At 41.1% G+C, this 23215-nt stretch overlaps 1 protein-coding gene across 1 annotated transcript; it reads left to right on the top strand.

Annotated features, from left to right (window-relative positions):
* Positions 1-7936: 7936 nt before the first annotated feature.
* On the top strand, positions 7937-9988 carry LOC138876022 (uncharacterized). Its single transcript, XM_070154908.1, has 2 exons — positions 7937-8445; positions 8548-9988. The coding sequence occupies exons 1-2, from the start codon at positions 7937-7939 to the stop codon at positions 9986-9988; spliced, it is 1950 nt and encodes a 649-aa protein (XP_070011009.1).
* Positions 9989-23215: the final 13227 nt, after the last annotated feature.

Below are 23215 nucleotides of genomic sequence, written 5' to 3'. Positions count from 1 at the left end.
TATTATTATATTAGAATATATTATGATGATGGTGATATATCTTAGTGGTAGAAGGAGTATCTAAAAATCTCCCTGCCTAAGGGAACTCAACAAAAGCGCCAAGTGTCGAAACGACAACGTTAGGTGACTAGGATTCCAAAGGTCGCAGCTCTGGTGATTATATTTTTCACTCTTGGAAAGGTTAAAGAGGTCCTGTTGGGGTCCACAGAGAAGGAAAAATAGGGAACCTTTCACGCAAGTTATACGAGAAGACACTTCAGAAAGAAAAATAAATAAGATAAGACACTTTTTTATCTGATTAAATAATTAATTTTAGCCTTGAATCTGATAAGGTGCATATTTTTTTCATTAAGAAATAATAACAACAATAAAAAATTGAGTAAATTTTTACAAATGAGGTCTGGATGCTGAGGCGGATCCAGGATTTGATAGCTACAGGTGCCAGTATTCTAAAGCAAACCGATCACTAGCGAAGGACATAACATTAGGGTGTACATTTAGTTGATTCTATCCGTTTTCAATTAATTCGATTCGGTTCGATCCATTTTAAATTAATTAAATTTAATTTGAAAGATTTTTTATGCATAAATGGATACGTAATACGCTTCTTCAATCTACATGTAGCTAATTAACACTATATCTTTAATGCATCACTCTAACAAATTTCTGAAATTAATAAAATAACATTAGATGGGCAGAAAAATGTACACCCTAATGTTATGAAAACGGATCGGAGCCCAAAACACACTGACCCAGTCCATCTCTCAGACACCAGAAACGACGTCGTTTAGGCATGACCAATCGGAGCCGTTCATCCCATCCAATCCAACGGCTCCAGGCTTCCCCAGATGCCCGACCTTCTTACCCGGGTCGACCCAGCCCCTCATTAAAACCAAACGACCCCGTCCTGTCCCTCACCAATCAATCCAAGCCGTTGAGATCATTTGATCTAACGGCTCAAGTTAATTGCCGCGTTCCATATACCCAAAACCCCCAAACCCCTCTTACCCGTTCATTCCCAAACGCACTTCCCCTCCCGTCTCTGAATCAAACACCCCTCAGAACCCTAAGCGCCGCCTCCCCGTTCCCTCACCATAAACCCGGCGGCAACGATGCCGGTGACCACTAGATTAACAACCCTAGTGCACCTCGACCCCCTGGACACGGATCTGCAAACCGTTGGTCTCAAACCTTCCCCCATCGTCTCGAATCTTCATTTGAAGATTCGAGCTAAACCTCAACCTATGCCAAACCACCCCAAATCCACACCAGTTACTCCCCTGACCTCCCTCGTGACCAAACCAAGCCTGGTTTGGTTTGAATCTAACCAGAAAAGCTCGCACCCCAAATCTGAGCCCCGAGAACCCTAGAAATCCAAAACCTGGGGTTTTGTCCAATTAAGTGAAGGGTTGAAGTTTAATAGACCTTAATCGAGGTGTTCTCAGTTAAGAACACTTCGATTAAGGTCCATTCGACCTCAAAAGAGGTCGAGTCCAGTTCGGTCCTAGTTCATTTTGTTCTTAATCTTCCGAGATAAGTTTCTTTCCCTTCTGCTTTTGTTTGTATTTTTATTTGCTTGTATGATTAGTTAGCTTGTTTGATTTTTTATGTTATCTTCTTTCAATTCTGCCCGTCTTCATAAAGACCTTTTATGTAGTCATTTTTCTTCTGAATACTTGTTACTTGTACTTACAGTAAATTATATGTCCAAGCTGTCTTGAATCATAGGATAGTTAAGGTCGTGTTTAAAATCCCATGTTGCATCTGAAGTCACTGAAAGCCATCTGATGACCTATTTGATATATTTTATTGGTTGTTAGCTATCTGTTGTAGCTCGTATGGTCAATTAAGTAAGTGTCGTCAACTAAACTCACTTGAAAACTAGAAAAAACATGAGGCTGCCCATTCCAGTAGGATTTCTAGCATGACTCCTGTTCTCTGTGTTAAGAACTCATGTCAATGTGTTGGTTTCAATATATTTTTGATCCTTGTTTGCCTTCTCAATTGCCTGTTTGATCCTTGGGCTTTGATTTGGTCAGGATTGGTTCCCAATATGACCTACTCATACCATTGGAGTAACTTCCCTGTTTGACTGAGTGTGAATCAATAAATGAAGGAATTGGTTGTGGCTGTAGAACTGTAAGCTAACCTGAAACCAGTCTTAGGAGTTAAGTCTATATAGACTATAACCTCAAACTTCTAAGCTTAAGAGTAATACAATAAATCACAGGAGTTTCAAGGGTATTCTAGGGTTTTAAAGGTTCTGAATTGCTTAAAGGCAAGTGGGCTGACAGTAGGGTACTAAAATATTAATTAAATTAATGAAATTAATTGACCAATAGTGGGATTGATGATATGTTAAGCACTTTTAGCAGCTGGAAATCAGTAACAACATGGGCTTGATGATAAAAAGTTGAAAATGCACATGAGAATAGTAGTGGAACCTGCTGTACAGTAGGATATCCACTGCATTTTGAATTTCAGCAGATTAAAGTAGCAGAAAAACCCCATGCCTAGACAATCCTAAGTGGAAATGACAGGCTTTAGGGTTTATTTTAAGCCATGGGCAGCCTGCCTATTAAAGGGAGTTCTTCTTTTCTAATGGGGGGTGGGGGTGGGGGGTGGGGGGACGGAAAGGAAAGGGAGCTTCTGGGAGAGAAAAGAAAAATACTGCTTGATTGCTTTCTCTTCTTTGAATTTGTTTTCAATTCCCCATTGGAAGTTTAGCTCCTATATCTTTTAAAAGACCAGAACATAGTTTCTTTGGTTTTCGAAGGAGAAACCCTGCCCAGTACTAGAAGTTTGGAGTCATTGGACTCATTCGAACCTTAGTAGAAAGTCATTCTATTTGTTCTGTTTCATTTGGGTTTGGCTTGTGGGGTGCTGGATTCATTTTGTTGAGCATATTGTTTTGTTTGGAGTCATCTCTGCAACTCTATTTGGTTCTCAAAACCATTCTGAAATTTGGTTTGGCTCGCCTCTGCTGCTTGGAATTTCTGTCACTAATCTCGATTGATTCAGAGATTTCACTGTGTTGCTGAACCTGTTGTCGCTATTCTATTGCTGCTTCACCGATCTTCATCTTCTTCTCACTTTTCAATTCAGGTACACATTCGAACCAAGCTGTGATGTAATTTTGAGTTGAAAGATTGAAAAATGGAAGTATTCATGCTTTGGCTTTCACATTTGTGCTTATGTAGTTTACCCCGCATCTGTGTTTTCAAAAATAGACACTAGTTGATGTCTAATTAATTTAAGTTTACTTTTGTTCGATACCGTTTGGGAAGATAAACTGTATAATGTGATTTGGTTTTGGCTTGTCAATGAACTATCTAGTTCTGCTAAATTTTGTTTAGTCAATAACTTTAATAACGTTACTAGTTTAAATGAAAGCTATAACAACAGAATTAACTAGTTTTAGATCCGTTATCTTACAATTAATAGTTAAACAGTCGAGTAGTGGATAATTTCGATTTCATCTATATTTAGTTTTTTTTGATTTGTTTTGGGCTGGCGTAATTTGGAATTGGCATTAATACAGCTGCGTAGTATAGATTAATACGATTCAGGTTCATACAACATTAGATACCTTATTCCTAGACCGTGAGCCGTAATTCAGTTCGTGTTTAAGGGAATCCATTAATAACTCACGTAGTTAGTTTAATAGGCATGAGTTGATTTCGAACAAGGTTTGTTAGAGTTCCTTTAAATGTAATAGATTTTCAAAGTGTCGATTAAGTTTAACAACCCTCAAATGTGTTGGTAGTCAAGGTTGGTTCATTTTCGATTAGTTTTTTTTTTTTAGAAAATAATAATAATTAGTTCCAATGTTTCAATTCGTCTAATAATGTGGAGCCTAAATTAGTTAAAGAATAATTTGTTTGTTTCAACAATAGCGTTTGTCAATTCCACATTTTATTTGTAATTTCGTTTTCCATTTGGTAATGTTCAATTATAGAATAAGGCACGAAATAATCCCCCGCCTTACAAATTCGAGTGCAATTTTCCGTTAATATCCTTTGTAATATAATAATTAATAAGAGGCCGGTGCTGGCCAAACATGTAATATAATTAGCGTATATTTTCCTCTTTCATTTTTAGAGACGAACATAATAGAGAAATGTAGCCACTGTTAGGTTTTATCCTTAAAGAATAAAAATGAGACGAGCCTCGCCAAATAAAAAATGCAAATCACGGGGCCCTCAATAATTGGTCGTAATAAATATGTAGATTTCTCGGGATGGACTATTTAGTGAATTTTCACTGTCTTCCCCAAAGATAATAACGCGTTAGACTCTTTAGGCGCGATTTAATTAAATTACCTTCTTAAAACTCGGGTGCGCATTTATGTGACCCAAATCCAAATCTCAACGGAGCCTGAATGTATTAACAACCACGGGCGCATTGATTGCGACGTGGTCCGAGATGCATTTTCACGATGTTGCAATTCCATAAAAGACAAATGATAATACAAGCGGTTTAAACTTAATAAAAGCACACAAGTCATGACATGTATTAAAAAAACAGATATTTAGCCATTATAACAATTTAAGCGACCGTGCTAGAACCACGGGATTCGGGGGTGCCTAACACCTTCCCTCGAGTTAACAGAATTCCTTACTTAGAATTTCTGGTTCGCAGACTTCATTTGGAAAGTCGAAAATTTCCTCGATTTGGGATTCAAGATAAACCGGTGACTTGGGACACCAAAAGCCAAACCTTTCCCAAGTGGCGACTCTGAATTAAATAAATAATCCCATTTTGAATATTGTCACTTAAATTGGAAAAACTCCCTCGCGCATTCACCCCTCGCGGGGGCGGAAAAAGGAGGTGTGACAGCTCTGGCGACTCCGCTGGGGAATACAACCCAGAATCTTTGGTTCAGGGTTTAGAATTCGAGCTTAGAATAACTGTTATAGTTGGCTTGTTTTATCTGATTTTTACATGTTGAGCCTAATGTGCTAACTAACTGCTTTTACCTCTTTGATATTTTGTGAACTGTATATAAACTGTGCCGAAACTCATCTCCTCTCTGAGTCTTCTAAATCATGAAGAAGGGTGCACTTCGTGTGACTTCTTTTCTGTTTAGAGTCAATCCCATTTTTGGAACGAGGTTCAGATAAGTTGCAAAGCCGGATTGAGCTTCTGTATCCCCGGTACACTGCCCCCCCTCGGCTCGAGCTGTCCGCTCGGGTAAGCCAGGTCTAGAACAAACACCCAGGTTTTTAAACCTAGTATAACAAGCCTCATGCCGGATCCCTAGTAGGAACCTTTGTTTGCATCATGTGCATTTGACCTTGGAGACTCAACACAGGGGTTGGGTCTGTCTAGGACAGGTACCCAAATGAAAAGACCATCCTGATGCATCTTACGTGCTATTTGCCCATCTTTTGTTTCGGCTTGCATGTTGACCGGCTTCTAGAACAGAGGGAGAAAATAAAAAAAAAATCAAATCAAAATAAAATAATAATAATATAGGAGTGAGAGGTAGGTATTTAGAAAATTCTGAAACTCTACCGAAATTCCGAAAAAAAAAAGTCATCTCCAAATGAGCCAAAGTTTTCAACTGCCATGTTCTGTCAAAATTAGACCGAACTACGCGGGTCTGATTCTCACCGGATGTGAGAGACGTAGGCAAACCTCATCGGTTCCTACCCCAATTTTCAAAAAAAAATCCAAAAATATTTTCTTCCAGTCCCTTCTTTGAAAATATTTCCTTAGAAATATTTTTTTTTTTTTAAAAAGGAAGTAGTTTTTAAACTCAAAAAAAAAATGGTTTCCTTCTTTCTAATATCTTTCATACAAAAAAAAAGAGAAAAATCAATAAAAATCAAAATCTAAAATACGGGTTTCCTTCATTTTGAAGTATTTTTCCAAAAGATCCAAAAAAAAAAAAATATCAGAAACAAAAATCCAAAACAAATTGCTCTTTAGCTGTCTTTATTTTGTAAATATCCATACAAACTTTGAAAATATGAGTCCAAAAATATTTTCGCTTTTCTTTAGAAGTGCTTTTGTAAATAAAAAAAACTCAAAAATCCAAAATATTTTCTTAAAAGTGCCTCTTTCGAAAATTAAGAGGCGACAGCCAAAATCCAAAGAAAATATTTTCTTTCTTATTTAGAAAAAGAGAGAACAAATGAAAATTCAAACAAAAATATTTTCTTTTTTACTTCTAAAATTCTCAAAGTTCCAATCAAAAGAAAAGGAATTTTTAAAAGTCTTTCTTTCAAAAAATAAAAATAGAGTCAAATTCAAAAATCCAAAAAAATATCCTTTTCTTCTTTTAAAGCATTTTTTGAAAAAATCCAAAAAAAACAAAAATCCAAAAAAAAACTTTTATTCTTTTAAAGTATTTTTTTTGTTAAAAAAAAATTCCAAAAAAGAAAAAAAAGAGTTAGTTTACTTACTCCATTCACGGCCTCTTGAACTACGTAATGATCTGATTCACGCGGCATCGTGATACATAGGCAATCCTCATCGGATCCGGTCACGTTTTTAACTTCAAATAATAATAAATATATATATATATATATATATATATATATATATATATATATATATATATATATATATATATATATATATATATATATATATATAAAAAATAAAAAAATAAAAAAAATAAAAATAAAGGGGAGCATAAAGAGAAGCTGGAATGACGCATGTCATCGATGCAAACATGTAGAAATTCACTTAACTGTATAGGTGCATCACACCTCAATGTGAGATTACCTGTCTGTTATTTGTTTCAAACTAACCGTTTGCTTGCTGCTAAGTCCAGGTTTTTAGAAAGGTGGTTTGGTTTGGTGGAGGTCTGGCCTCACATTCATACTTTACGAGGTCGAAAGGAAGTGTTCAGTTGCCCGTCACTAAGACGAGAGGAAGTATTCACACTTACTTCACGAGATCAAAGGGAAGTGTAGAGATGTCTTCAGAAATTCCTTTGCCCACAATTCCTGTCTCCGAGGAGAGTTCAGTCTCGGCCATCCCAACTTCCGAATCAGCAACTGTTGAAGAAAACAGAATTTTGCGGCTTCGCATGTTGGAAATATTGGATGACTGGAACAACGGAAAAGAGCCACCGAGTGTAATCCCTGGATTCCCCGAGTTGTTCTCTAGGACAAGTGGGACTTCCAACGTCCCCATAAGTTATCCAACTACCCCATTCGGGTACCCTACCATTTCAGCCCACTCTGCTGGATCACCCTCTGATTCTTATCCCCGGATGTCAACGACAGATGTGGCTACAAACATATTCACTGCACCGCCCTGTCTAATCGTGGCACAACCTGCTACACACAGGCCCAATTTTGACTCTTTCTCATTCACATTTCAAGCACCATCCTTCTCACTGGAACCAACTCGGTTTACCACCAACACTCACCATCAACAACCTCAATACGAGCTTACACCTAGGCAAGACCAAAATCCCAAAGCTTTTGAACAAGATGAAATGGCAAAAAGAATGAGGAGCCTTGAGTAGAGCTTAAAAAATATGCAAGGTTTAAGCGGGCAGAAGAGTGTTTCCTATACTGATCTGTGCATGTTTCCTCACGTGCACCTGCCCGTAGGTTTTAAAACACCCAAGTTTGAGAAATATGATGGGCATGGCGATCCCATTGCTCACCTCAAAAAGTATTGCAACCAATTGCGTGGAGCTGGCGTCAAAGAAGAATTGTTGATGGCGTACTTCGGAGAAAGCTTGGTAGGAATAGCCTCAGAATGGTATATGGATCAATACATATCTCGATGGCATATTTGGGACTATCTCGCCAGAGATTTTGTAAGACAATTTCAGTATAATATTGACATCGCGCCGGACAGGAATTCTTTGTCAAACTTGAAGAAGAAACCCTCGAAAAGCTTCAGAGAATATGCTATTAAATGGCGCGAGCAAGCATCGAGGGTAAAACCTCCCATGGATGAAATAGAAATGGTCACTACTTTCCTCCAGGCTCAAGAATCAGATTACTTCCAAAACATGATGTCAGCCATGGGAAAGCCTTTTGCGGAAGCAATTAAGATCGGGGAAATGGTAGAGAATGGTTTGAAAACGGGTAGAATCTTGAGTCAGGCGGCCATAAGGGCAACCTCCCAAGCCATTCAAAGCGGGTCTAGAGGAATGTCAAGAGGGAAGAAAAAGGAAGAAACGTCCACGGCGGCATCAGAAGCAAGAGAATATCGTAATCTCAGGCCCCGTTTTCCAGAAAAAACCCCACAACATTACTACCCCCACCAAAATGTGACCTATGCTCATCAACCCTACATGGTCATGAATACTCAGCCTTATGTCCAGCTACCGCAACAAGCCAATCGGGGTCAAGCTCCACCTCCCAGAAATCAGCCTCCTTACCGAAACCACTATAATCCACAACTACCTCAAAATAACTTCCGTCCTCAAGAACCACCCAGAAGATGGACTTTCACACCCATTGGTGAACTGTATTCTACCATATTCCCAAAGCTAGTCCAGATGGGTTTCCTGCAACCAGTCCCTCAGACAAGGCACAATCCGGCATCACCTGCTTACAAAGTCGGTGTCAGGTGTGCTTATCATTTGGGAGCAGAAGGGCATGATACCAATGATTGTTGGACTTTAAGAAGGGTGGTAGAGAACTTAATAGAACATGGAAAGATAGTATTAAGGGACGAGGATGTCCCAAATGTGACCAACAATCCGTTGCCTGCTCACAATAATGGGCCGTTGATTGGGATGATCTATGAAGACAAGGAGTTTGATCCTGCCCTGAAAGCTATAATCACTATTGTCGATGCAGGGAAAAAGCCTAAAGCAGCCCCGAAGCAAGAGAAAGGGGAAAAGAAGACTAGTACTATCAAGGCTGAGCTCGAGGAGAAGGCTGAGACAAAGACAGAGACGATGGTGCCCGCGAAGAATGAAGTTCTCTATATTCCACGAGGTCGATCAGAAAAGCCACAGAGATTCGAAGTCAAAAGGGCAATACCAATGTACGTGTCGAAAGGGGCCTATGTGGTCCGGGGAACGATTAAACCGCCTCGGCTAAATGAGCCAGTGGTTATCGGACGCGTACCACAGAAGCCAATGACAGACCCGTCCACAGTACCGTGGAACTATCAAAGAACATTGGTTACATACCAAGGCAAAGAAGTCATGGGGGAACTTCCAGAGAATACGTCCTTTGGAAAATATTCAGACACTCAAGAAGTAAACAACGCCACACGGAAGCGCTTCCCACCCAAGAAGCCTGTAAGCGCTGAAGAAGCAGAGGTTTTCTTCCAAAAGATGAAAATGCCTGACTACGAAGTGTTGGATCAGTTACGCAAGTACCCTGAGCAAGTGTCTATGCTATCTTTGCTAAAGAGGTCTGCCGAACATCAGAAGATCTTGCTCAAAACCCTGAACGAAGCGTATATACCGGCTGAAACTTCAATTGAACAACTGGAGAGAATGACGGAAAGGTTCTTCGCGGTTAATCAAGTTTCTTTTAGCAAGAACGATTTACCTCCGGAGGGAGTGGCTCACAACAAGGCTTTACATCTAACAGTCAAGTGTGAAGACTACTACGTCAAGCGGGTAATGTTGGATAGAGGTTCGGGTGTCGACATTTGTCCACTCTCCACGCTGCAGAGAACGGAAATTGGGGCCGAGAGGATTCGCCCCAATAATGTCTGTGTAAGAGCTTTTGATGTCATCAAGAGGGATACCCTCGGGGAAATAGATCTGGTATTGACTATCGGACCGGTGGGGTTCGAAGTAACCTTCCAGGTACTAGATATGGACACGTCTTACAATTTTCTCCTCGGAAGACCTTGGATTCATGCTGCAGGGGTTGTACCTTCCACTCTCCACCAAATGGTGAAATTTGAATATGAAGATCAGGAGATTGTGGTCCACGGCGAAGACGAACAATCTATTTACCGGGACCCATCCATCCCATATCTTGAAGCAAGGGAAGGGAGTGAGCACACAGTTTATCAGGCTTTCGAAGTTGTGCTGGCAGAGTAGTATGAAGAAGGAAAACCTTGCCCCCAACCTTTCTTATCCAATGCCTCAATCATGGTTCCTAAAGAAATGATCCGACAGGGATTTAGACCAGGGAAAGGGCTTGGACGAACGCTGCAAGGAATAACGGAACCCATCACCTTACCTTCCACTAAGAAACTCTTTGGGATAGGTTTCCAACCCACTCCAAAAGATGAGGATTGGGCGAAGAAGAGGAAAAATGAGGGTTGGAAGTTGCCTCGACCATTGCCACATTTATACGAGACTTTCATCGGACCAAAATACATTGAAAAAGAAGACGACGAGGCTTTTACAGCCGAAGAGATCGAAGAAATATGTGGGGCAATGAGAGGAATGCTTTACGAAACCCACATGGTTCAACCAGGAGAAGGCACAAGCACCGCTGAGATGCTATATGTGGGGCCAAATGGTAAGCTTCAGAATTGGGAGGCCACGCCATTCCCAACTAGGCAGGAATCCGGGTAGACCTGTCCTGCCACCTTTCCTGCATCACGAGTTATCCCAGGGTGTAACTCGGATGTTTTTCTTTAGTCTCCTGTTTTAAATTCCTGAATTATAAACCTTGTTGTCTTCCCAATTCCAAGGAATAAAATCAATGTTTCATCATTTTTTCCTTTATTCTCTCTAATTTTTGCTATTTTTCCTTTATCTTTTCCTTTCAGTTATAATAATGCGACTTTAAATAATATGACATGCTTGCGGACTTCACGCCCAGATCCCAACGAGCTGTTTAATTGTGAAATAATGAACCAAGAACCGGAATATGACGAAGAAGAGGCTTTTAGGGAAATAAATCAAGAATTGGAACACTTTGAGAATAAACCTAAGCCGAATTTGAATGACACTGAACCGGTTAATTTGGGAACTCCTGAAGAAATCCGAGAGACCAAAATAAGCATTCACACAAATGAGAAAATGCGAGATGCAATAATTCAACTCCTTTTTGAATTTAAAGATGTGTTTGCGTGGTCATACGATGACATGCCAGGATTAGGTGTTGATCTAGTGGTGCATAAATTGCCAATTTACCATGATTTTCCTCCAGTTCAACAGAAGCAGAGAAAGTTCAAGACTGATGTCAGTGATAAGATCAAAGAAGAAATCACAAAGCAGTTGAAAACAGGTGTAATCCGGGTAGTCCAGTACACTACGTGGTTGGCTAATGTAGTTCCGGTACCGAAGAAAGATGGAAAGACTCGAGTATGTGTGGATTATCGAGATTTGAATAGGGCGAGTCCCAAAGACAATTTCCCATTGCCCAACATCCACATCCTTGTTGATAACTGTGCCAAACATGAGATACAGTCTTTCGTAGATTGTTACGCTGGATATCATCAGGTGTTGATGGATGAAGAAGATGCCGAGAAAACCACCTTCACTACACCTTGGGGTACTTACTGTTATCGGGTTATGCCATTTGGTTTAAAGAATGCCGGGGCAACTTATATGAGAGCCATGAATGCCATTTTTCATGATATGATGCATCAAGATATAGAGGTGTATGTAGACGACGTGATAGTCAAGTCCAGGACTCAGGACGATCATGTCCAAGACTTGAGGAAATTCTTCGAGAGGCTGAGAAAGTACGACCTGAAGTTGAATCCGGCTAAATGCGCCTTCGGAGTCCCATCGAGCAAGCTTTTGGGTTTCATAGTAAGCAGGAGAGGTATCGAGTTAGATCCAACAAAGATAAAATCTATCCGAGATCTACCTCCTCCAAGAACGAAGAAAGACGTGATGAGTCTATTGGACATGTTAAACTATATCAGTCGATTCATTGCCCAGCTAACTAGCACATGTGAGCCCATATTCAAGCTGTTGAGGAAGGATGGAGCAATCAAATGGACGGTTGAGTGTCAAGAAGCTTTTGACAAGATCAAAGAATATCTTTCAAATCCTCTAGTTTTGGTCCCGCCAGAGCCAGAGAGACCCCTGTTCTTGTATCTGACGGTCTTGGAAAATTCTTTTGGTTGTGTCCTCGGGCAACATGACATAACCGTAAAGAAAGAGTAGGCGATCTATTACTTAAGCAAGAAATTCACCAGCTATGAGGCCAAGTACACTTTGTTGGAAAGAACGTGTTGTGCTTTGACGTGGGTCGCTCAAAAATTGAGACACTATCTCCAAGCTCATACTACTTACCTCATAACCAGGTTGGATCCGTTGAAGTACATATTCCAGAAACCAATGCCTACTGGTAGACTAGCCAAGTGGCAAATCTTACTTACTGAATTCGACATAGTCTATGTCACTCGCACGGCAATGAAGCCCAGGCATTAGCAGATCATTTGGCCGAGAACTCGGTTGATGAGGAATACCAACCATTGAGTACTTATTTTCTAGATGAAGAAATAAACACCATAGAAGTAGTCTCGGAAAATGCTCATGTTTGGAAGATGTTCTTTGATGGGGCCGTAAATGCCAAAGGTGTAGGAATTGGGGCAATCTTGATCTCACCCACTGGTCAGCACTATCCTGCTACAGCTAGGCTTCATTTCTTATGCACGAACAATACAGCTGAATATAAAGCCTGCATCATGGGCATAAATATGGCGATCGATCAGGATGTTGAAGATTTGTTGATTATGGGAGATTCTGACCTGATTATCCGGCAAGCCCAAGGTGAATGGGAAACTCGAGATGTTAAGCTTATTCCTTACCGACAACACGTGGAGGATCTCAACAAACGATTCAAATCAATAGAGTTCAGGTACATCCCGCGGTGTCACAATGAACTAGCTGATGCACTTGCCACCTTAGCTTCAATGTTACCTTACCCAGGCAACGCCCACATAGATCCTTTGGAAATCTAAATCAGGGAAAGACACGGTTACTGTAATGTAATCGAGGCAGGATCATGTACCCAGCCATGGTACCATGATGTTAAGAGGTTCTTGAAGACACAAGAATACCCCGAACATGCTACTGGAGATCAAAAGAGAACTATTAGGCGGCATGCGGGTGGTTTCTTTTTGAGCGGCGAGGTATTGTATAAAAGAACCCCAGATCTCAACTTGTTAAGATGTGTTGACACCAAGGAGGCAAGAAGAATCATGCATGAGGTACACGCGAGAGTATGCGGGCCCTACATGAACGGGTATGTTTTAGCAAAGAAAATCCTTCGAGCGGGTTATTACTGGATGACCATGGAAAAGGATTGTTTTAGTTTCGTTCGGAAGTGTCATCAGTGTTAGGTACACGGTGATTTGATTCATGTACCCCCCACAGAACTACACCCTATGTCGGCGCCATGGCCTTTTGTCGCTTGGGGTATGGACGTCATTGGTCCGATTGAGCCAAAAGCCTCAAATGGGCACAGATTCATATTGGTCGCTATCGACTACTTCACAAAATGGGTCGAAGCTATCACTCTCAAATCGGTCACTAAGAAGGCCGTGGTGGATTTTGTACATTCAAATCTTATCTGTCGTTTCGGTATTCCTGCAACTATCATCACAGATAACGCGACAAACCTGAATAGTCACTTGATGGAGGATGTATGCGAACAGTTCAAAATAACGCATAGGAACTCCACTCCTTGTCGGCCCAAGGCCAATGGCGCTGTTGAAGCAGCAAACAAAAACATCAAGAAGATTTTGAGGAAGACGATCCAGAGTTCCAGACAATGGCATGAACAGTTACCTTTTGCCTTGCTGGGATATCGCACTACAGTACTCACGTCAGTAGGGGCAACCCCATACTTGTTGGTTTATGGGACCGAGGCTGTGATACCGGCAGAGGTAGAAATTCCTTCGCTCCGAACCATTGTTGAAGCAGAAATTGAAGATAGCGAGTGGGTTAAGACTCGATTGGAGCAGTTGACTTTGATTGACGAAAAACGAATGGCTGCGGTTTGTCACGAACAGTTGTACCAACAAAAGATGGCCCGTGCTTACAACAAGAAAGTGTGACCCAGGAATTTCTAAGTAGGTCAACTGGTATTAAGGCGCATTCTTCCGCATCACCAGGAAGCGAAAGGAAAATTTTCTCCTAATTGGAAAGGTCCGTACATCATCAGGAAGATATTACCAAGAGGAGCATTATATCTGGGTGATATTGAAGGAAATGATCCTGAAATAGCTGTGAATACGGATGCAGTCAAAAGGTACTATGTCTGAGTTTACTTCGGTGATGTCTTGGCACATTTGATATGATGAAGGCTTTTTATTCCCACTACCCAAACACTATCAACTCTTTCTACAAACCTTTTGAGCCGGTTACATTTCTTTGGCTACCCTCTTTGGAATCCAAAAGCACCAAACACACAAAAAAAAATAAAATTGATTTGCCTGAACTACGTTTGACTTGATTCCGAAAGGATACGTAGGCAGCCTCTCTCTGGGGTTCAGTCACACCAAAAATAAAATCCAATTTTCCCTGAAGTTGAAACTGAGGCCCACCAAATGGTTCCGAAGTTGTAATTTCATCCACAATTCTTTACCAAAAACCAAGTACAAGTCCTTCGGATCAATTGCCAAAAGCGGGAGAAACCAAGAAATATCATGGTTGGAAGCCGATGCATTCTAAAATTGAGAGAAATAAAATGAGAGAGTCTTGACGGTGAAAACCTTCGGGCACCATGAGGCGACAGGAGTAGAGAAATCGAAATTGAGAGAGCTTGTTTAGTAAAAACTCGCAAAGAGTGCTATCAGGCGACAGTGAGAAGAGAAATGAGAGAGGTCGACTAGCGAAAACCCGCAAAGGGCGATGTCGGCCGAAAAGATGATTCCACCTCAGAAAGTTCTGGCAAGGTTCCCTGGTTTGGAAACATAGATCCGTTTTGGTTCATGAGGAAATGCAAGTTCATGAGGGTCGGGCATCTAGTCCAAAAGGCATGTCATGTCAATTTAAAGTCAGCATGTGCCTCAGATAACTCTTTCTTGTCCCGAAAGGGACGCTTCTCTTTTAAATTCGTTTCTCCGCTCTTTGTTTACCTTTCCTTGAATCCCTTTCGTTTTAACCCTAAATTCCAAAATGTGTCGGAAAGAAAAGGTGGCAGGACCGGTTTCACAGAGCTCCGTTTAGCAAGAAGTGAAGAAAATACCCCGCTTCAGTGGTGCGTCAGTCCAAATCCCGACTGATCATGATGTTGATTGCTTTCAAAGTAAAGACACACACACAAAAAAAAAATCCCCAACAAAAATCCCCAACGAGTCTGCCCCAGTAAGAATCCCCACTGAGTCTGCCTCAGTTAAAAATTCCCAAGCGGGATGGGATGGAAGAACCAAAGCCTTACACGGGCGAATCATCACAAAATCCGAAAATGCGAGTCTGATCAGTTTGAAAGGGGGTCGCCTGTGAATACAATCAATGGCGGAGTTTCTCAACAGAAATGAGGCCGAGACTAAGCAATTGAAACAATCAAGGCCACCGAACCAACCACCGTTTTCAAACTGATGATTGTTCTTTGTTTGGAAAATTGAAACAGGTGCAATCCAAAGCAACCGTTGCAAAAAGTAGGTGCCACCCAAAAGGAAAAGAAATGCGCGAGTGCAAGAAACATCTTTGCAACAAGGAATCAACCCAAAAGGGAAGTTTCCCCAAATTCTCTCCTGCATTTTTACTAAACAAAAAATGAAAAACAACAAAATAATAATAAAAAAACCGAAAGAATAAACAAAAAAAAACGAAAGAGAAGTAAGAAGAAAATTCAAAAAGGGGGGGGGGGGTTTAGTTTAGAAGCCCCAAAATCAATCCTTCACCTGTTGCCAACATTAGGGCTCCAATCCCTGAGTTGAGCGTTTTTATTTTAGCCGATATTAGGGCTCCAATCCCTGAGTTGAGCATTTTTCTTCAGCCAACATTAGGGTTCCAACCCCTGATTTGAGCGGTTTTCTTTTAGCCGACATTAGGGCTCCAATCCCTGAGTTGAGCGATTTTCCTTTAGCCGACATTAGGGCTCCAATCCCTGAGTTGAGCAGTTTTCTTTAGCCAACATTAGGGCTCCAATCCCTGAGTTGAGCGATTTCCTTTTAGCCGACATTAGGGCTCTAATCCCTGAGTTGAGCAATTTTCTTTTAGCCGACATTAAGGCTCCAATCCCTGAGTTGAGCGATTTTCCTTTAGCCGACATTAGGGCTCCAATCCCTGAGTTGAGCGATTTTCCTTTAGCCGACATTAGGGCTCCAATCCCTGAGTTGAGCAGTTTTCTTTAGCCGACATTAGGGCTCCAATCCCTGAGTTGAGCGTTTTTCTTTTAGCCGACATTAGGGCTCCAATCCCTGAGTTGAGCGTCTTTCTTTTAGTCGACATTAGGGCTCCAATCCCTGAGTTGAGCGTTTTTCCTTTAGCCGACATTAGGGCTCCAGTCCCTGAGTTGAGCTGTTTTCTATTAGCCGACATTAGGGCTCCAATCCCTGAGTTGAGCGAATTTGATCGCGCGAGAAAGTTTGTGTTGTATTTCTGGACCTGGGTGCATGGTTGGTTTGGAGCCTCGGGGGCTCGGGTGAGTTTTGAATTGGTTTCAGAATAATTTTTCCATGATTATTTTAGTGCTGGTACTGGTATCATCGCATATGCGATGTTTTTGTTGTAAATGCGAAAGTCGCAAGTGCGAAGCACCCATCATATTTGAAAATTTTGGGCTGCTGAGGAAGATTCGTATTTGCGAAGTGGGGTTGCCCGCTTTTGCGAGGACCCTGCCGTTTTTGCGAGATAATGGTCTTCGCATTTGCAAAGTATTGGGTCGCAAATGCAACCTTTTCAAGAAGTGCCCTGGTTCGCTTTTGTGACTGATTGTTTGCTTTTGCGGGGTTCGCATTTGCGAACCCGTATCACAAATGTGACATTTGCAACCTGCATACAGCTGAGAATTCCGAGACTCAGTTTCATTTTGTTATATTTTGAACCCTAGCTTCGATGGAGGCGATTTTTTGAAGTGATTTTCATACCAAATCATTGGATAAGTACCTCTAATCATTTCTCAATTTTATTTCATGATTATACATAAGATTTAACATCAAATTCATGAGAATATAGGGAAAATTTTGGGATTTTGTCAAGGTTTTGAAAAATAAAAAACTTGGAATTTCAGAGTCGAATAGGACTCGGATTTGGAAATAAAACACGTATTTGGACTCGTGAGGCTATGGATAGTCAAGACCTACCCTTAGATAGTAGTTTTGATCGGGCGGGATCGGAGATTAACTTTTGTTGACCTTTTGGAAATCGTATAAAAATCACAGCTTTATTAATTGAACTTATTTTCTCTTGCATTATATGATGTATTTAAGTCATCTTTGGCTAGATTGAGCGGAGCGAAGGTGAATTCGTAACAGAAAAAAGCTAAATTGAGTATTGAGTTAGCCGAATTGAGGTAAGTGTCTTGCCTAACTTTGTTGAGCGAATTTTTTCTACTATTTGACATTATTTGCTATATGCGGGGGTGATACATATATGAGGTGACGAGCATATATGCATGTGCCAAGGTTAACCATATTCGGGGGTAGATTATGTTATAAATTGTGTCTTGTAGAATTACGTGACCTTCTTGCTTCATGCCTTACTTGACTCCTAGATACTAAGAACATAGTATTAAATGTTAGGAACCAAGACTTAGCTTGTTATAACTTGATCAAATTTGATGGAATTTTGAGAATACATTGATGTGTCTAATTCGGTCATCACTATGCGTAATCATTTGTCACGCCCCAAAAACAGAGGGGCGCGACCAACGCTCGACCGGGTAGCCCCCAGCCAAGCGGACCTGGGTGCCTTTCCTATTCCACGTGATACCCTGCGTTTCCATTACCCATTAACCAAGTGAAATGGCCATTTATAAATTTAAACACATTCTTACGAGATTTATATAACATACATAGTTACTTAGCGTGGTTTACAAGTTATACTGCCCAAAATACATAAGTACATAACCCACATTTCCTGTCTACGGAGCCTCTAGAGATACAGAAGAGTGTTACAATACTTACCGGTAACAAGGCTCCGGTTATACCTTACGCAAATACCAAAATAAAATTTTTGAGAGGATAAGCGGCATGATCCACGCAGGGCCCCGAGAGGAAAGGGGCTCACCAATTCAGCTGACGGGAGGTGAAGGAGTGCTACTGTCGGTGGGCTGGAGTACCTGTTATGGAGCCACCTACAATAATAACACGAATGTAGCGCCCCCGGCAAAAGGGACGTCAGTACATTTGAATTGTACTGGTATGTATGAACAAACTTTACCCCAAATAAAATCAAGAAATACATAGATAACAAACAGTAATAGAATCAACAATCAAATGTACATGAAAGGAACAACCAAAGCCAAACAACTCCACAATCTCTCCTTTTACCCTTTCAACATTATTTCATCACATCAATGATTTCACAACTTTCACATATTTTTATTTCAATAGTGATTTTGATCACTTTTCCACCCTTATTACCTGGGCCACCCTTATCACCAGAACCCACACCTTATAATTTCGTGTTGCGGCGCGCAACCTGATTCCACCGGAAAATCATATTTCACACGACAACAACAACAATTCACAAAGAATTTTCATAAACGTCAATATCATTCCCATCATATACAACAACCCGTATACAACTTAAGTCATAACGATAATTGCCCGCGACAAGTCACATATGATATTACCACAGTTGTTTCAATTGCATCAATTACGATTTCTTTCCATCATTTGTTACACAACTCTTACCACATAAACACATTCACACACACACTTGGTTTGTTGCCATTTACTTACACCCTTATATCGGAGACTTAACCAACAACATTCAAGGCATATTAATCACAAGAATTCGCAAATAGTCCACATAAGTAACACATACCAATTACTCATACACCAAACAAGGTGACTTTACAAAGGTTAAAGTTAGCAATACATACCTGGAGTCGAATTCCCCCCTTTTTTTATTCTATTTCCAATTCACCAACAACCTAGTACCGTCAATCTAGTTTACAAGTTAACACATATAACTTAGAATTGAAGTTCACAAACTCAGCCCGAACTTACTTAGGTTATCAACTCCTCTTTTGCAAATCTTTAGTTCTACCCAATTCCTCTTACTAGATTCTAGGTTTTAAAGGACATGCATGTGTATCTCAACTTCCATTTTCAAGAATTAACACATGATAATCCCCCTTTTTGTTTAAATCTGAAAACAATGAAAAAGGGTTGGGGATTTTACCTGCAAGAACGGAGATGAAGACAATTACTTGAAATTCCCCGGCCCAAGTGACTTTGAGGAATCAAATTGATGAAGGTAGGACTTTATCTCTCAAGAATTCTCTCTTCCCTCTCTCTAGTTTTGTTCAGAAAATACGTTAAAATAAGGGGTTGGGGTGTTTTATTGAAGAAGGGGTCAGATTTAAAATTTAGAAAAATAGGAGCCCGAGTTAGGTATGCGATCGCAGAGTGGAAATGCGGTCCGCAGAATGGACCGCAAAAGTGCTCCCAAGATCTGAACACACTGCCTGGGTATGTGGCAGAAATGCGGTCCGCATACCCATTATACGGTCGCATAGTGCACCGCAGAACTGCCCCTCACAAAATCTCAAAGGAAATATGCGACGACTATGTGGTCCGCATATCCGTTATGCGATCGCATATTCGACCGCATATTTAACCTCCAATTCGACCAATACACTGACTCACTTTGCGGCGATTATGCGGTCCACATATCTGTTATGCGACCGCTTTCTAGATCGCAGAATTGCATTTCCTGGAAAACAATATTTCTTGACTTTTTATAACATAGATCAGTACCAATAGGGTCCGAACCGCGGCTCGCTTAATTTTACACATTCCTAACATATATTCGGGATTTGGCACCACGAGATACCCTGTTTAGAGTACAAGTTTTCACGGGGCCTTACATCCCCCCCCACTTAAAATCATTCGTCCTCGAATGAGGATTTTGGAAATCGGTTGGTTTTGAAAACATGATATGCAAATTCCCCATTTTTGAAATTTTTTTTTTGCCAGAGTTCCCTTTGTAATTAGACTTATCTACCTGTTAGAGAGCCCTCAAAACATTATTTCCAAGCACCATTACGCTATCCCTATTATCCCTACAACTGGTATAAAATTCATTACCTCACCACCTGCACATAATTTGGCCACTTCAATAAGTTCCATACAGTTCAACCACTCCAATACACTATACGTATTCCAATTAATCATTATCAATCTACACTGCCTTTAATCATTCACTTATCACATGAGTTCTTATAGAACTTTCATTTACCAAAAAGGGACTTGCGCATGACTCAATTAATCACAACACATACAATTCTTGCACAACTTGAGGAATTACAATAGTAAAGCATTTAGGAAAAAATATGGGGTGTCTTTGCACCAGATTGAACACAACATCAGTTTACTTAGAGACAAGAGTTTGCACGATCACTACTAGACTTGTTCAAATAGATGGGGATATTTTTCTTCCATTTCACTTTCCGCTTCCCACGTGGCTTCCTCGACTTGTTGACTTTTCCATAGCACTTTAACTGAAGCAACTTCCTTGTTTCTCAATTTGCGGACTTGCCTATCAAGAATAGTGACCAGAATTTCTTCATGTGATAACTCTTAATTGACCTCGATAGCCTCGATTGGCATGATGGTGGATGGGTCTCCAACCACTTTCTTTAACATAGACACATGGAACACCGGGTGCACTAATGACATTTCAGGGGGCAATTCCAGTCTATAGGCCACCTGTCCTATCCTTTGAGTGACCCGATACGGACCGAAATATCTAGGACTCAACTTCCCTTTCTTCCCAATTCGCATGACTCCTTTCATAGGATATACCCTCAAGAACACCCAATCATCTACTTGGAATTCCAATTTTCTTCGACGAATGTCCGCATAAGATTTCTGGCGACTCTGAGCAGCTTTCAGCCTTTCCTGAATGATTTTAACTTTTTCCATAGCCTGGTGCACGAGATCTGGCCCTAACAATTCTGCTTTACCCACTTTGAACCATCCAATCGGAGGCCTACATCTCCTCCCGTACAATGCCTCAAATGGGGCCATCTGAATGCTAGCATGAAAACTGTTATTGTAAGTAAATTCTATAAGTGGCAAGTGATCATCCCAATTACCTTTGAAATCCAAGACACAAGCCCGTAACATATCTTCAAGCATCTGAATAGTCTGCTCCGCTTGACGATCAGTCTGCGGATGGAAAGCCGTGCTGAGATTCACCTGAGTACCCAAACCTTGCTGAAATTTCTTCCAAAAATTAGCTGTGAACTGGGCCCCTCGATCTGAGATAATAGAAAGTGGAGTGCCATGAAGCCTTACTATTTCCTTGATATACAATTGAGCATACTGTTTCGCAATATCCGTGGACTTGACTGGCAAGAAGTGAGCTGATTTGGTGAGTCGATCCACTATTACCCAAATTGAGTCGAACTTGCGCTGAGTGCGAGGTAACCCTACCACGAAATCCATGTTGATCATCTCCCATTTCCACATTGGTATTTCCATAAGCTGAGTTAACCCACCGGGCCGCTGGTGCTCAGCTTTTACTTGCTGACAATTCGGCCATCTAGATACAAAGTCCGCCACACCCCTCTTCATACCGTTCCACCAATAAATTTCCTTAAGATCACGGTACATTTTTGTAGAACCTGGGTGCACAGAATACATGGAATTATGAGCCTCCCCTATTACCCTCCCCCGAAGATTATCCGCATCTGGAATACATAGCCTACCTTGACATCGTAATAAACCATCCTCACCACCGAGTGAAAATGTCGAAGTCTTGTTATTCAAAACTGCCTCCTTTATCTATGCTAATGCTGGATCAATGAGCTGCTTTTCCTTGACTTCCGCTACCAGTGACGATTCTGCTCCATTACGCACCATAACCTTCCCCTCGTCTGAGGTCGAAATACGAACCCCCAGACTGGCCAATTGAAAAACCTCCCAAGCCAAAGGCCTCTAATCCTCTCCCAAATGAGCCATACTACCTATGGACTTCCGACTGAGAGCGTCGACCACCACATTCGCCTTCCCTAGATGGTATAAAATATCCATATCATAATCCTTGATCAATTCTAACCACTGCCGCTGCCTTAAATTCAACTCCTTCTGCTTGAACAAATATTGGAGACTCTTGTGGTCCGAGAACACATCCACATGGACCCCATAAAGATAATGCCGCCATATTTTCAAGGCAAATACAACTGCCGCAAGCTTCAAATCATGCGTCGGATAATTCTTCTCGTGATTATTGAGTTGCCTTGAAGCATATGCTATAACCTTCCCATGTTGCATCAACACACACCCCAAACCGACGCTGGAGGCATTGCAATAAACCACAAATCCTTCTGTTCCTTCCGACAAGGTCAATATCGGCGCCGAGGTCAATCTCGACTTTAATTCCTGAAAACTTTTCTCACAAGCGTCGGACCATTGGAACTTAACAGCTTTCTGCGTCAACTTAGTCAAAGGGGAGGCGAGGGTAGAGAATCCCTCCACAAACCTCCAATAATACCCCGCTAAACCCAAGAAGCTACGGATCTCTATCGGGGTCATGGGTCTAGGCCAATCTTTTACTACTGCAATCTTCTAGGAATCCACCTGAATCCTTTCACTGGAAACAACATGGCCCAAAAAGGTAACAGAATCCAACATAAATTCACATTTTGAAAATTTAGCATACAACTGGTGCTGATAAAGGGTCTGCAGAACTGCCTTGAGGTGATCGGCATGATCCTCCCGGCTTCGCGAATAAACAAGGATGTCATCAATGAAAACAATCACAAAGGAGTCTAGAAATGTCTTGAAGACCCGATTCATAAGATCTATGAAAGCTGACGGGGTGTTGGTTAGCCCAAAAGACATGACCAAGAATTCAAAGTGACCATAGCGAGTTCTGAAAGCGGTCTTAGGAATATCCTGTTCTCTGATCTTCAATTGGTGATACCCGAACCGTAGATCAATTTTGGAAAAGAACCTCGCACCTTGCAATTGGTCGAACAAATCATCTATCCGAGGCAAAGGATATTTATTCTTGATGGTGACCTTGTTAAGCTGCCGATAATCAATACACATCCGGAGCGACCCATCCTTCTTTCTGACAAAAAGAACCGGGGCACCCCACGGTGACACACTTGGCCGTATGAACCCCTTTTCTAATAAATCCTTCAGCTGTTCCTGTAACTCCCTTAACTCCGCTGGCGCCATTCTGTATGGTGGAATAGATATCGGCCGCGTATCTAGCAATATATCA

This window comes from Nicotiana sylvestris, chromosome 8, assembly GCF_000393655.2.
Source record: "Nicotiana sylvestris chromosome 8, ASM39365v2, whole genome shotgun sequence".
NCBI lineage: Eukaryota > Viridiplantae > Streptophyta > Magnoliopsida > Solanales > Solanaceae > Nicotiana > Nicotiana sylvestris.
The sequence above is the reverse complement of the archived record's forward strand: the minus strand, read 5'-3'. Positions and strand labels throughout refer to the sequence as shown.

Excerpts from the sequence above, each read along its gene's own strand:
- LOC138876022 (XM_070154908.1), top strand. The coding sequence starts at position 7,937 with ATGGTCACTACTTTCCTCCAGGCTCAAGAATCAGATTACTTCCAAAAC. Across the intron at positions 8,446-8,547 it reads TTCACACCCATTGGTGAACT|GTGTGCTTATCATTTGGGAG; the intron begins GTATTCTACCAT and ends AGTCGGTGTCAG.